This window comes from Podarcis melisellensis (assembly GCF_964234715.1).
Source record: "Podarcis melisellensis genome assembly, chromosome: 6".
NCBI classification, from domain to species: domain Eukaryota; kingdom Metazoa; phylum Chordata; class Lepidosauria; order Squamata; family Lacertidae; genus Podarcis; species Podarcis melisellensis.
This window is the reverse complement of record NC_138538.1, coordinates 29,325,077-29,339,344: the sequence shown is the minus strand read 5'-3', so window position 1 is coordinate 29,339,344 and position 14,268 is coordinate 29,325,077. Positions and strand designations below refer to the sequence as shown.

General features: G+C 43.6%; 1 protein-coding gene and 1 long non-coding RNA gene across 10 annotated transcripts in view; one reads left to right on the top strand and one right to left on the bottom strand.

Moving 5' to 3' along the window:
• LOC309373274 overlaps nt 1–14,268 on the bottom strand; it is a 104,315-nt gene that overhangs the window by 38,535 nt on the left and 51,512 nt on the right. The gene's annotated exons all lie outside the window — the stretch shown is intronic.
• The window catches only part of TOX2 (TOX high mobility group box family member 2), a 251,651-nt gene that overhangs the window by 200,487 nt on the left and 36,896 nt on the right, over nt 1–14,268 (top strand). For 7 of the 9 annotated variants that reach the window (XM_081916974.1, XM_081916973.1, XM_081916970.1 and 4 more), the window contains one exon: nt 536–775. The exons of the other annotated variants lie outside the window; for them this stretch is intronic. In XM_081916974.1, the coding sequence (XP_081773100.1) occupies nt 536–775 (240 nt within the window). The remainder of the gene's footprint in view (nt 1–535; nt 776–14,268) is intronic. 9 annotated transcript variants of the gene reach the window in all.

The following is a 14,268-nucleotide window of genomic DNA, read 5'->3' as shown; positions in this document are numbered from 1 at the left end:
ACAATTGGCAAACCTGCTGCACTGTGCTGACACAATTTGACTTTATGTTGCCCCCAAAACCTGACATGTCCCAATTCAACAACTGAGCATTGCTGACAACTGTCAGAGGAGCGCTGCTGCAAGCAACCTCTCATTGTAGTCCTTCCTGTGGGTTGCATGGCATTTGAATCTCATGGACTGCCAGCCTGTTAAGATACCATAAGTTTATATTAATATTGACCATATAGTATACCTTTTTATTTGGCAACTAAATGTTGCCAAATATTCTCCAAATTGAAAATAAAATGAAAACAAAGATGTGTAATCCATTGCATTGTTCTGTGTAATGAAACCGTTCTGAGAACAGCAAATAATTGAAGAAAGATCTCAGTGCTTTAAATTAGGAGTAACTTTTACCCAGCATGGAACAGATTAGTTTTTGCCAGTTGATTAACTTCCCAGTAACAACCATGCCCAGCCTGCATCATAATATAATTTTTATAAGACAATAAATATAATACAATTTTAATTAAAAAGTAATATTCTCCTAACTCAGATCCAGGAGATGGTCCACTCAGAAGCCACTTCCTATGAGTCCAACCATCAAGTTCCCCTGATCAATCGAGCAGGGATGTATACCGGTCACATGAGTGCCCTCAGCCAGTCACAGCTGATTTCTCAGATGGGTTTGAGGAGCGGTGTTACCCATGGTTCCCCATCACCCCCCGGAAGCAAATCTGCTACACCATCTCCCTCCAGTTCTACTCAGGAAGAGGAGACAGAATCACATTATAAGGTACGTGCAGCCATGCCTGTTTTGACAGACATAGTGTTTGACAGTGGCAGCCAGCCTGCAATGGCGGAAATAATGTGCAGCAGTCAAACCAAAGATATTTTGTTTTTCCTTCAGAGAGAGAGAAGGAGAGAGAGACACTTTCTTGATAACTAAGGCTGTCTGCAAAGAATATTTCTAAGCTAAGAAATTGGAAGACATGTCAGATTTGCAAATTATATCAAGCACAGTAGTGCTATATTGATGCATATAATAAATAGAGCAATTAAGGTAGCTAATTCAGAAAGAGTCTTTTCCCCCTAAATCTTTTTCTGACTGACCGAAGATGCCAACTGTATCATTTTGTACTGTCCTTCCAGGTTAGGACTATGACAATAAATGCATGGCTTAGTATCCCCTCACACACAATTTTTGCCAGTTGCAAACATATTTTTTTCTGTAGAAGCAAAATTCTCATATTTGTTTGGAGAAAGAAAATGGGAAAACACAGATATCCAGCTGGGGTTTCAGTTGAGCAGTTTGCCACCTCATCACCAGAATGAAATAACAGAGAAAGCTTTCACTATATTTTAACTCAGATAGATTTGGGATTTTTTTTTTTATGTAATAATTGTTAAGTTAGTCGGTAAAGCAGAAGGTCTGTTAGGCTTCAGGGGAAATTCTTGCCATTCTGCTTTGGCTAGCAGTCAATAGATTCTGGATGTGTTGATGTTAGTGAGCAGACAAATGGAATGAGTATACATAATACAGAAAGTTTCTGTGAAATAAAAATCCCCTTCGTATTTTAGACTGTCAGGTCATACTAATATATATATACATATCCTCAGCCTTGTTTTTTTATTCCACATTTCCTAGAGAAACAAACCTTTGTAAGAGTAGCTTTTATCTCCATAATATATATGGTCAGCCTCTTGGGCTTGCCAATCAGAAGGTCAGCAGTTCAAATCTGTGCAACGGGGTGAGCTCCCATTGCTCTGTCCCAGCTTCTGCCAACCTAGCAGTTTGAAAGCATACCAGTGCAAGTAGATAAGCAGGTACCACTGCAGCAGGAAGGTAAATGGCATCACTGTGCTCTTTGGCAGTCATCACAATCCTCCCTGCACCAGTTGTGGTTTAGTTATGCTGGCCACATGACCCATAAAGCTATCTTTGGATAAATGCCTGCTCTCTTGGCCTGAAAAACTAGATAAGCACTGCACCCCATAGTTGCCTTCGACTGGACTTAACTATCCAGGGGTCCTTTACCTTGCCTTTACCTTTACCTTTACACATTGCTCATGATCTGTCACAAGTTAAGTCCCCTTAATTTCAGTTGTAATCTATGGTACATAAAGGTAAAGGTAGAGGACCCCTGACAGTTAAGTCCAGTTGCAGATGACTCTGGGGTTGCGGTGCTCATCTTGCTTTACAGGCCGAGGGAGCTGGCATTTGTCCGCAGACAGCTTCTGGGTCATGTGGCCAGCATGACTAAGCCGCCTCTGGTGCAACAGAACACCAAAACCAGAGCTGCGCACGGAAATGTCATTTACCTTCCCACGGGAGCGGTACCTATTTATCTACTTGCAGTTTTTGGCGTGCTTTTGAACTGCTAGGTTGGCAGGAGCAGGAACCGAGCAATGGGAGCTCCCCCCGTCGCTGAGATTTGAACCGCCGACCTTCTGTTTGGCAAGCCCAAGAGGCTCAGTGGTTTAGACCACAGCACCACCCGCGTCCCTCTGTGGTACATGGAAGTGATTAACTTAGACTAGTTTGTGCCCGTTGCTTTGATGATTTGGATGTTTAGTTGTGTATCCTGTTATAAGCAGAGCGATTGTTGTCCATAAAATGTGTGCAATATAATTGAGTGATAGATTTCCATTTGGATTCTTCATGCAATGTAACCTGGTTCATATATAATTACTACAGTGCATAGTTTATAGTATAAACTATAGTTGATCACACCAAGAGTTAGCCTTGTGCTACTCCCTCCTTACCTATCCCTTTCCACCCCAGCTTTGAGGAAGATATGGTTTCTTAAACTGCGGTTCAAGTGCTACTCACAATCTAGGGTATCAAAACAAGCCCTGGGCAGATACCCTACATTGTAAGTAGCACCTTTGATATCATGGAAAACTATCTGTGATGATGCTAGAGGACACACTGAGACTTTTTGCCTCCCCAGCATTGTTTAGAATCATTCCCACGTTCACAGAAAAAGAGAGGTCGTTCTTTGTTTTATAAGCAACAGTGAAAGAGTGGGGTGGAGGGAAATAGAGGACAGACCAAGGAGTAGAAAGAAGTCTTAAAGGAAGTTTGCGACTAGTCAGAGTGTTTGTAGGAGGCTCTTGTACATGATCAAAAAGTGTATCCCTGGACAAAAGTAAGCTTGTCAGTAGGAGGTGGCGAGTTGAATGTTTAGAAGGTATTTTGAGGTCTCCTCTTCCATGATTTTAAAGCAGGGATAGGCAACTTGGTGCCATGCAGATGTTCTGTACTACAACTCCCATAAACCCTGATCATTGCCCATGCTTACTATGACTGATAGGAGTTATAGTCCAGAACACAGGCTTGTCTAACCCTGCCTTAAAGTCCGGGTAGGGAACTTAAGTGGCTGCAGAATGAAAATTTTCTGTATGTATTAAAGTAAATTTCTACAGTAAAGTTGAATTTGTAACAATAAAGGATAGTTTGGCATATATTTCTGAGAAATAAGTGTCCCTTCCGACAAAAATGGAAACTAGTGATCTTCTAGCACCATCTACAGCATATTGGAAGAAGCCTGCTGGAAATTTAGTTGAGAGCTAGGAGAACGAAGCAGTTTGCTCCCTTCCTATAACTTCAGATCCAGAAGACACATAATAGATGAATCTATGTCATTATAGTCCAGTGGTTCATGTGGCTGAAGAAAAGGCTGTTTCCATTGGGGACCATTGGAGTACAGAAGCAGCAGAAGAGGGCCCTGAACCCCTTTCACATCAACCATTCCCCTGCTCCAATATGCCCTCTACCCCAATGGCTTCCTCCTCTCCTTGCATTTTACCTCTTTTAATGAACCACTCTGACACTGGGCCTCTGTCTTGCTAGAACTTGATTTCAGTTTATTGGCTTTCACCCAGTCCATTGCTGAGTCAGGCACCTCCTGTTTCATATGTCACAGGAGCTGCGTGTCATCAACGTACTGATGACGCTGTGCCTTACCCTTTAAATTCTTCTTTGCAAGATCAATAAACTGACCCAAGAGCCCTTTTTATTCTAAAGCAACATGGCCCCAGTACTCAGATGTTTCCAGAAATATACTTCAGACACCATGTTAAATGTATTATTGTTCCTTTGTGGTTCATTTTTTACTTTCATTTCTGAATTGAGTACAAATTGCAAGTTAAGCCTTTGGACATTGTTATTTCTATATTTGTATTTTGTGCTGTTTGTGTCTTATGTGAAAGTTTGTTGTTCAGATAGTCCAAACCAGGGTTGGAGAACCTGTGGTTCTCTATATGTGGTTGGACTGCCAACTCGCAAACACCATGAGGAATGGTTAGGAATTGTGGCAGTTGCAGCCTAGCAACATCTGAGGAGTCCCAAGTTTTCCACCTCTAGTTTAAACATCATGTTGTATTCATTTTTGTGCTATCTTCTCAGCAGCATCACTGAGCTTAAATCTGTCATATCATAATTTCCCCCCAAACCACTGTAATGCAGAAGATTTGAATTTTGATACCTCTTTCACAAGGCGCTCTTTTAAATTCAGCCAATCGGGTGCAGTGAGGGCTCTGCCATTCCACTCAGCCTTGCCACTCCCAGGTGGGAATTAGAATTGCTGCCATAGTCAACAGTGAAAACTGTTTACCCTTACTTAGTCCTATAAAGTATACGGACACGGGTGGCGCTGTGGGTAAAACCTCAGTGCCTAGGACTTGCCGATCGCATGGTCATAGGTTCGAATCCCCGCGGCGGGGTGAGCTCCCGTCATTCGGTCCCAGCTCCTGCCCACCTAGCAGTTCGAAAGCACCCCCAGGTGCAAGTAGATAAATAGGGACCGCTTACCAGTGGGAAGGTAAACGGCGTTCCGTGTGCTGCGCTGGCTCGCCAGATGCAGCTTGTCACGCTGGCCACGTGACCCGGAAGTGTGCAGACAGTGCTGGCTCCCGGCCTATAGAGTGAGATGAGCGCACAACCCTAGAGTCTGGCAAGACTGGCCCGTACGGGCAGGGGTACTTTTACCTTTACTAGTCCTATAAAGTGGTAAAATGTTGTCAGTGAAAATCCTTTCCCTCTAAAAATGCACTGCTTTGGTTATTGATATTGGAATGGTATTTCCTTTGGGAAAAATATTAATTGTAGTCATTGGGCAGTTGAGACATTTGTCCTGGGGCTTTTAATGGCCTTCCAGACAGTTCCACCAATGTTCCTTCTTGTTTTCCTTCTGAAACAAGGTGCTATTTGTGTAGGTCTCTGGTGTCTAGAAGGAAAAGAACAAGCTGTGACTGTTGCTTTGTTTGCTGCATTGGTAATATTCTCTATTTTAATTAAGTTTAACTGATGCTTTCATTTTTGTTTTCAGTAAGTGGCATTGAATGGCAGTAGATGTTTGATTTGAACACGTTTAGCAAAAATATTGGGAGAGTAATCTTGCAGTAAGAAGCTGAATACCCAGTGTTACTGGTCTCTATGCTTGTGAGAAACCAGTTGCAGTATAGGGGATTGTAGTGATGTTACTAATGGGGAAATGGAGCTGGGGATATCTGTCTGGTAGAATATATGGGCAATCAGGGAATGGGGCGAAGGAGATGCAGACCCACTCAGGAGAGCAGAACAGAGCCTCTCTAGACTTCGTAGCTAAGGCCAACCCTGATAAGATTACCCTGTTCTGTGTTTTGGATATGTCTTCTTAGCTGAAACAAAATATGGGCAATTCTTCTTAGTTAAAACATAGAAACAATTTTGATTATGTTCAGAACTAACAGTGCTGCTAAAAGTCCATTTTTTATTTTTTGTTGTGTGCCAGCCTAGTGCGTGAACTTTAATCCATTATTGCTTGATGTTCATGGCATATTATCAGGGACTCAGTGCATTAGCAAATATGACGAGAGTGCTTTGTGCTATAAAGGCTTTTAAGGTCTGGGCTACACTGAATGATGAGTGAACTCTTGCCAGCCCAGTAAAACTTCAGCAATGATGGGAACCTGACCTACCCTCTGCATGGCTTCATGCAATTGACAATTGCTGCTATACTCTTAACGTCAGGCTTTAAAAACATGGCAGACATATGCTTGTGCTGTTGCCTTTCTCACACTTGTTGTACCCCCAAAAATGGATGCAGGATTGTCTTGTATATGTGAACCTAAGAACAGGAGGAGAACAGTGCAAGAAAAGGTCCTGACTTGGAGTCACTTAATTCACTGTATAGGATACTGAAAATTTCAAGTCTTTGGGAACATGTGCAGCTTCCTACCAACACTGATGGTTAAGGCTCATCCCCATGTTATGTTTTTATACATGCAGAACCACATGCATGTACAAAGACATGTGTATTTTGAAACATGGACTTGCATTTTTTCATTCCTGAGTGCATGTTGGGAACAGATACGCTCCCTATTATTTGTGTAAGGATGCCAGAATACACAGTCACAGCCATTTGGACTGTATTAGTGGTATCAAATGGTGTCCATCCACTGATTGAACCTAACCCTATGAGTGGAGCAGAGGAAGAAGAGAATTTTCGGCAATCACCCTACTGCAACTCCCTGCATTTCACTAAGTCTGCTCTGAGCAGAGTGAGAGAAGTCCAGTGGGGGAATTGTCAGTGATGCCTCCCTCTCCTGTTCCAATGATAGATTCCATCTTTTGGTGGTCAGATACCACTGAATACCATCACATGACTTATTTCTGCATGTGACATAAGTGTTGACCACTGTGGTTACAAAGTTAGCATGACTTTCTGGGCAAATCTGCCCAAACCTTTTAACAAGAACACCCAAAGTAATATTGCCGCAAACCCATTTTCTTATTTGAATTTGTCCTATTAGCCCTGTTGCATTTACTCCTTCAGTAGGAGAACTGGGAATCTATCCACAAAGCTGCATGAGCCCCCCACCCCCAATGCCACTGTATTTTCTGCCTGTGGCTTTTACCACTTGAAATCCTGTTTCCACAGAAAAACTGTTTCCCCTCCCTCGTCCCGGTTTTCTCTTATTACTCAAGACTTTAGATTCAGTTTTTAATTAATGGTTGCAGAACTGAAAAGGTACGTTCGATAAGTAACATCCACATAATTTAATACTTAATTACCGAATGCAATATGCACTTGGTTTGGTATTTTACTAATTACTTAATTAAATTATTACGAGGGCTGAGCTGAAAGAGGGAGGCTTCTTGAAAACATTTGGTAACTGCAAAAAGAGCCTCCTTTTTTCCGATGGCTTTTCACAGGTCAAAAGTATCCAACCACAGTGCAAGGTCAGTGACTATTTAGAGCAGCAGGGAAGTGCTGGCCAGGTTGCCCTGATAACAGGGCTGACAACAGTGAGGGTGGCTGCAGTGAGCCCCTGGGGCTTGCCCCTTCCCAAATAGCATCATGCTGCCTGTGACTTTATGACTGCCACAACCAGATCTTCTGGGATCCAATGTAGCAAAACTGGGATACTGACAAAGGACTCTGCCCAGAAGCACCAGGCAGCACAGGGCTCTCTCAGATGCCAGCCCAGCAGGCAGACACAGCTGGTTTTCATGAGGTCCAGTGACAGGTGGAGAGAGGAAGCAGGCTTTAAAAACCCTGCAGCATTCAAGGAATTGGGAGACCATGGGAGGAGAGCATGAAACTAGGGTTTAACTGCATCTTGAGGGGAGCCCTCTTTGAAGACTGGCAACCAAGAGATCTCCCCTCCCAGACCCTAAAGAAGATGACTGAAGGCAGATACTCTCTCCACCGGATCCCATAGGGAGGGTTCTGAGATACCCTCTCCAATGCTCCTATTCCCAAACCCAGCATTTTCCCATAAATTGAGTGGTGTGGCTTGGGATCGAAAAGAATCTGCCTGAAAAACACATTTGAGAAACATTGCAAAGTTTTTGGTGAGAGTGGGTTTGGGTTGGTTTACCTTGCTGTCCTAAACAAGGTGGTGAGTTGTTGTAAGCTGTTGGGAAAACCTTGTTGGGCCTTACACAAGAATCTGCTAGTCCCTCTATTCATCAACCACCTCAGGAAAACAGGGAGCGTCAGTCCTCCCTTCACCCCTGAAAACACTGGGTTCGGAGGGGAGCATTGGCCAATATAACCAATATTAACCAATGCTGATCAAGACAAATTACTCTGAGGGATAGTGGGAGAGCTAGACAGGCCTGCTGGGGGAACTGTGGAAGGAGGAGAACAAATTGTTCTCTTTTTTTCTTTGCTCCCCTTCTTTTCCTCCTTCAACTCATCTCCCCACAACTCAGCCCATGATTTCAGAAGGGCCCACACTTGTTCCAAATATTCCTGACCCTGATAATTCTGGCTTCTTCTTTTCTTGGAATGCAGCTTTCTCTTAGACCCAAATCTGCTTTCTTTTGTCTCCCCTTTCATTTTCTACAGATACAATTAAAAGCAATATTCATCTACATTTTTGTAAAGTAAAGCGTCAACATTAACTCCACGCCCTCCCTAATAATAGGGTGAAACTTTCACTTTTAAGAAACCAATCCAGTTTCTTTCTTTTGATTAATAGCATTGTGGGTGGGATGGAGGAAAGAGGGCGAGAACTCTTGCGTCTTGTTACTAGTGGGCAGCTGTCCATTTGACGAATGCCAGCACATTAAAATGAGCTTAATGGCCAGTCAGGACTGGGTGAGCGGAGAACATTATTATTTCTGCCCTTCCCACTTTTCTCAGACTGTTCCCAATAAATATGAATTCTTTTACACTCGGCAGGTTTCAAGCACTTTTGGCAGTAGTACTTGCAAAAACCACCCTTGCAGAAGTTTCTCCTGTTGGCTGAGTGACTGACAGACTGACATACTGGATTACTCCCCCCCCCCCTTAATGGTTTGGTATTCAGATTTCATTGCGTCATAACTTTTGAGAGTGCTATTTTGCCTTCCTTTTTTCAAATTGCATATTCTTGCTTAAGTTTATATCTGCTGTACATAGCAGAGTTGTTGAAGTGCGTAAAGTACCTGCCATCGAGGTGTCAGAAGCAGTTATGAATCCAGCTTCATTCAGAGAAGCCTGTCTGCCCTTTGAGAACAGGCCCTGTCTTCTTGCATGTATGGTTTTAGGTTGCATTGTGTGCTTAGTAGTTGACTACAAATGCATCATTTGACTTTACTCTGTTATTTTTCTAGGGAAGTGGGGATTGTGTTGTTGTGTGGTCTTGGTGTTTAGTTACCTATCCAATATTTAAGCATATATCTATCTCTATCTATATATCTCTATCTCTATCATCTCTATCTCTATCTCTATCTCTATCTCTATCTCTATCATCTCTATCTCTATCATCTCTATCTCTATCTATACCTATATCTATCGGCAGATCTCTCTTTCACATACATACGCCCCTCACAAAGTAACAGACTTTATCCAAGGAAACCTGCGTCTAAAAGGGCAATGCAGCTAACTAGTATTATATACAGGGACATGGGTTAAACCACAGAGCCTAGGGCTTGCTGATCAGAAGGTTGGCGGTTCGAATCCCCGCGACGGGGTGAGCTCCCATTGCTCGGTCCCTGCTCCTGCCGACCTAGCAGTTCGAAAGCACGTCAAAGTGCAAGTTGATAAATAGGTACCACTCCGGCGGAAAGGTAAACAGCGTTTCTGTGTGCTGCTCTGGTTCGCCAGAAGCGGCTTAGTCATGCTGGCCACATGACCCGGAAGCTGTATGCCAGCTCCCTCGGCCAATAAAGCGAGATGAACACTGCAACCCCAGAGTCGTCCGTGACTAGACCTAACGGTCAGGGGTCCCTTTACCTTTTGTATTATATACATGATTTGGTTGTGGATGTACATTTGCGTCAAGGGCCAGAGATAGGTTGCCCCTCTAGTAAATAGAGTGCTGTTGTGCTCAGGTCTTCCTTTTGGGCTTCCCATAGGCAACTGGTTGCCCACTGTAAGAATAGGATGCTAGATTAGATGGCTCTTTGACTTGACCCAGCAGCACTCTTCCCGTGTTCTTATGCTGACAGCACAGATTAATACCGATCTGCACTAGAACTCATTGGTTCCATTATTATTATTATTATTATTATTATTATTATTATTATCATCATGATTGAATTGTAGAATTGGAAGGAACCCCGGGGTCATCTAGAACTAATCAGTGGTTCCACATGTGCAAAGACTGTTCCCACCCACCCCCAGCATTATCCCTTCCACAAGCTAGCTGAAAAAAAATAAGCACAAGGCAATAAAGTTATTTGATCTATTTGATTTTTAAGTCACTCTTTCACCCAGCTGAGAGCCCAGAGCCATGTGCAGCATAATTAGACCATCATCTTAAATGAAATTCAAAACTCCATTTAAAATGGAAAGCATGGTATTATGGTACTCTAGTTCTACCTGTGCAGCTACTGGGTCCCAGGGCACTTCATTCCCAAAGGCCTGGGTGAATAAACAAGTCTCTCACTAGATTCTAAAGGCCAGCAATGGCAATTGTATGTCTCCAAGGAGGAAGTTCCAATACCTGGAGGCATAATCTATACAGAACTATACAGCCAGCTGCAGAATACTTTAAATGATGTGATCAAGGCGAGCTAAACTTGTAAAGTGACTTGGCATAAAGGTAGTATATAAATGAGGTCAGTCAAACTGCCTGAGGACCTACCAGTGATTTCCTCTATGATTCTTTCCCCTCTCCTTTTGTTTTCTCTTTTGGATTTTCATGGATGGTTTATTTTTAAAAAGTATCACTGCAAGCTTGTGAATTGTCCACCATCAGTAAGAAATAATAATCCTCCCTCTAAGTGATATGCGGATGGGATGATTGGATCAAATAATTTCCATCCCATGCTGGTTTCACATGTTCATAGAACTGACACCATCTTGTCTGTTTGTGGGCAGACCTTTTGATAATCCACCCAGTTTTGCAAAAACTAAAGTGCTTACAAGGTGGTCCAAGGGCTATCTCTTTCATTCTTGAGATTTTACAACTGCCTGCAGCAGCTAACACCTCCTCTGTGACTGCACAGTTTTCTTTTCCTAAGTGTATAAAAATACTCCCAGGAAGCCACTGTAAATCATAATACTGTACACTTTCCTTTTCTAGGGAATTGTACAAAGTAAAAGATCGCTTCCTCCATGTACCTTGCAGTAGTGGTGGGCATCTCTTTCCATTTCTTTTTTTTTGGATGGAGTTACAAAGTTGATGGATCAGGGGAATGCTGTGGAAGTAGTATATTTTGATACACTATGATATTCTTGCAAGGAAGCTGGTAAAATATGAGTTGAATGAGGCCACTGTTAGGTGGATTTGTAGCTGGTTGATTGACCAAGCCCAAAGAGTACTCATTCATGGTTCCTTGTCATCCTGGGGGAAAGTGTCAAGTGGGGTGCCACAAGTTTCTCTCCTAGGCCCATTGTCATTCAAAATATTTATAAATGACTTGGATGAAGGAATTGAGGGGGTGCTCATCCAATTTGCAGATGACACCAAACTGGGAGGGATAGCGCTGCAGAAGACAGAATCAGAATTCAAAACGACCTTAATAGATTGGAGAACTGGGCTCAAACTAACAAAATTAATTTCAGTAGGGACAAATGTAAGGTTCTGCATTTAGACACAACAGAGAACAGGCCGGAAGAGAGCCCCTTTCCCTCATGTGCTAGTGTTGTTGTTTGGCAGGGAATATTTATATGGTTGCTCATTAAAAAATGGTGCACACAGCCCTGAAGTCTGACGTAGCACAGTGCAGTTTTACCCCTTCAGGATTCTATCACCTTCTCCTGCTGTATTTCTGGACCTTATAAAAAGGGTCTCTGATGGTGAAAATTTCAGTGATCTCAAAGCTGGACTTGATGTGTCTGGGAAAAAGAAAAGGGAAAGATGTTTAAACTTCTGTCAGTAGGTTATGGTAAAATGTATGAACTGTTGAATGAACCTGCAGTGATTTGGAAATGACTACAGAGATCACAGGCAGAAAAAGAGTGAGAGGGGTTGGTTAGTGAGAGAAACTTGAAACTCCCCAGGGAGATGTTTTGCCAGAATCGCTGAGGGAGATTACAGGTCCGTGGGGGAAAGCAGAGGAGAAGAATCTGATATTTCTTGCAAACGTTGTTGCTTTTGATCTTTAGCCTTGACGTTCGCAACAGAGAATGAAGGAAAGCATTGCTACACCCACACAGAAAGCAGTTTTGACATTTGTAAATCTTGGCAACATAGAGACAAATGAAAGAAACTGCAGAGTGATGCTGGAGAACAGGGAAGGTTAAAGTTCAGTGCCAAGGCGTAGCTGGAATAGAACTCTTTGACTGCCACTTAGAAAGGAGAAATGAAAGGGCCTCTCTCCCTCTCTTTTGCTCACACACGCAAACACACCCCTTATTCACAGAGTGTCGGTGCAAGTTCTCAGCCCACAGGCTGCGAAGAATCCTAACATAGCTGATGCAGGGAGCCATGTAAACAGAGCCTGGGCTTCACTGTGGGGAGGACATGCTCAGCTAACCTAATCATTACTGTCTCTGGAGAAGTGACAATATGAGCAGCAAAGTGTGCGGCAAACCCATTAATCAGACTTTGAGGAGGGCTTTGATACAATATACAGCTCTAAAAAATGTGAGCAAGGTTAACAGTACAATATGAATTATTATTATTTATTCCTACAGCAGTTTCAGTGTCCAAGATGTTCATTGCAGAATAACGCAGGCAACAAAGACAGGCCCCTGCCTGCAAATCAATGGCAAGACCTTTAAAAGTGCAGGGGCCCGGCAAAAGAGGCAGGCTAGATTTGAGGGGAGATTACTGAGCATTTTCTCCCAAAATGTCCACACCATTACCTAATGGGAAAGACCACAGCTTGGTGATAAGAGTGCACACTCTGCATACAGGATGCCCAACATCTCCAAAAAGGGCTGGGAATGATTCGTGCCTGAAAACTCTGAAGAGTTTCTGCCAGTCAGTGTAGACAATATTGAACTAGATAGACCAATGGTCTGACTTGGTATATGGCAGTGCCTACAATGCCACAAAAGTCTGCCATTCCCTGGCTTGGAATTTGAACTTTACATCACTCAGGTTTCTTCCCCAGTTAGGACTGTAATATGAGCTGAAGATGACTCCCTCCTTCCCATGCCTCACTCACTCACTCACTCACTCACTCACTCACTCACTCACCCCCTTTAGCCATTCACTTACCTATGATTTCCCTTTTCCCTTCCTTGGTTGCTGTGGCAGCAGGTTGCTCTTCCTTTCCCCCTTCTTGATGACTGTCTCATTAATTAAATAAATAAATAAATAAATAAATAAATAAATATTATTTATACCTCACCCATCTGGCTGGGTTTCCCCAGCCACTCTGGGCGGCTTCCAACAAAATATTAAAATACAGTGGTCTGTTAAACATTAAAAGCTTCCCTAAACAGGGCTGCCTTCAGATGTCTTCTAAAAGTCTGGTAGTTGTTCTTCTCTTTGACATCTGGTGGGAGGGTGTTCCACAGGGCAGGTGCCACTACCGAGAAGGCCCTCTGCCTGGTTCACTGTAACTTGGCTTCTCTCAGTGAGGGAACCACCAGAAGGCCCTTGGCACTGGTCCTTAGTGTCCGGTCAGAACAATGGGGGTGGAGATGCTCCTTCAGGTACACTGGACCGAGGCTGTTTAGGGCTTTAAAGGTCAGCACCAACACTTTGAATTGTTCTTGGAAACGCACTGGGAGCCAATGTAGATCTTTCAAGACTGGTGTTATGTGGTCTTGGCGGCCACTCCCAGGCACCAGTCTAGCTGCCACATTCTGGATTAGTTGTAGTTTCCAGGTCTTCTTCAAAGGTAGCCCCACATATTGTGCATTGCAGTAATCCAAGTGAGAGATAACTAGAGCATGCACCACTCTGGTGAGACAGTCTGCGGGCAGATAGGGTCTCAGCCTGCGTACCAGATGGAGCTGGTAAACAGCTGCCCTAGACACAGAATTGACCTGTGCCTCCATGGATAGCTGTGAGTCCAGAATGACTCCCAGGCTGTGCACCTGGTCCTTCAGGGGCACGGTTACCCCATTCAGGACCAGGGAGTCCTCCACACCTGCCCGCCTTGTCAGGATTCAACCTCAATCTGTTAGCCGCCATCCATCCTCCAACCACCTCCAGATACTCACACAGTACCTTCACCACCTTCACTGGTTCTGATTTGAAAGAGAGGTAGAGCTGGGTATCATCCGCATATTGATGAACACCCAGCCCAAACCGCCTGATGATCTCTCCCAGCAGCTGCATGTAGATATTGAAAAGCATGGGGGAGAGGACGGAACCCTGAGGCACCCCACAAGTGAGAGCCCAGGGGTCTGAACACTCATCCCCCCCACCACTTTCTGAACACAATCCAGGAGGAAGGAGCGGAAC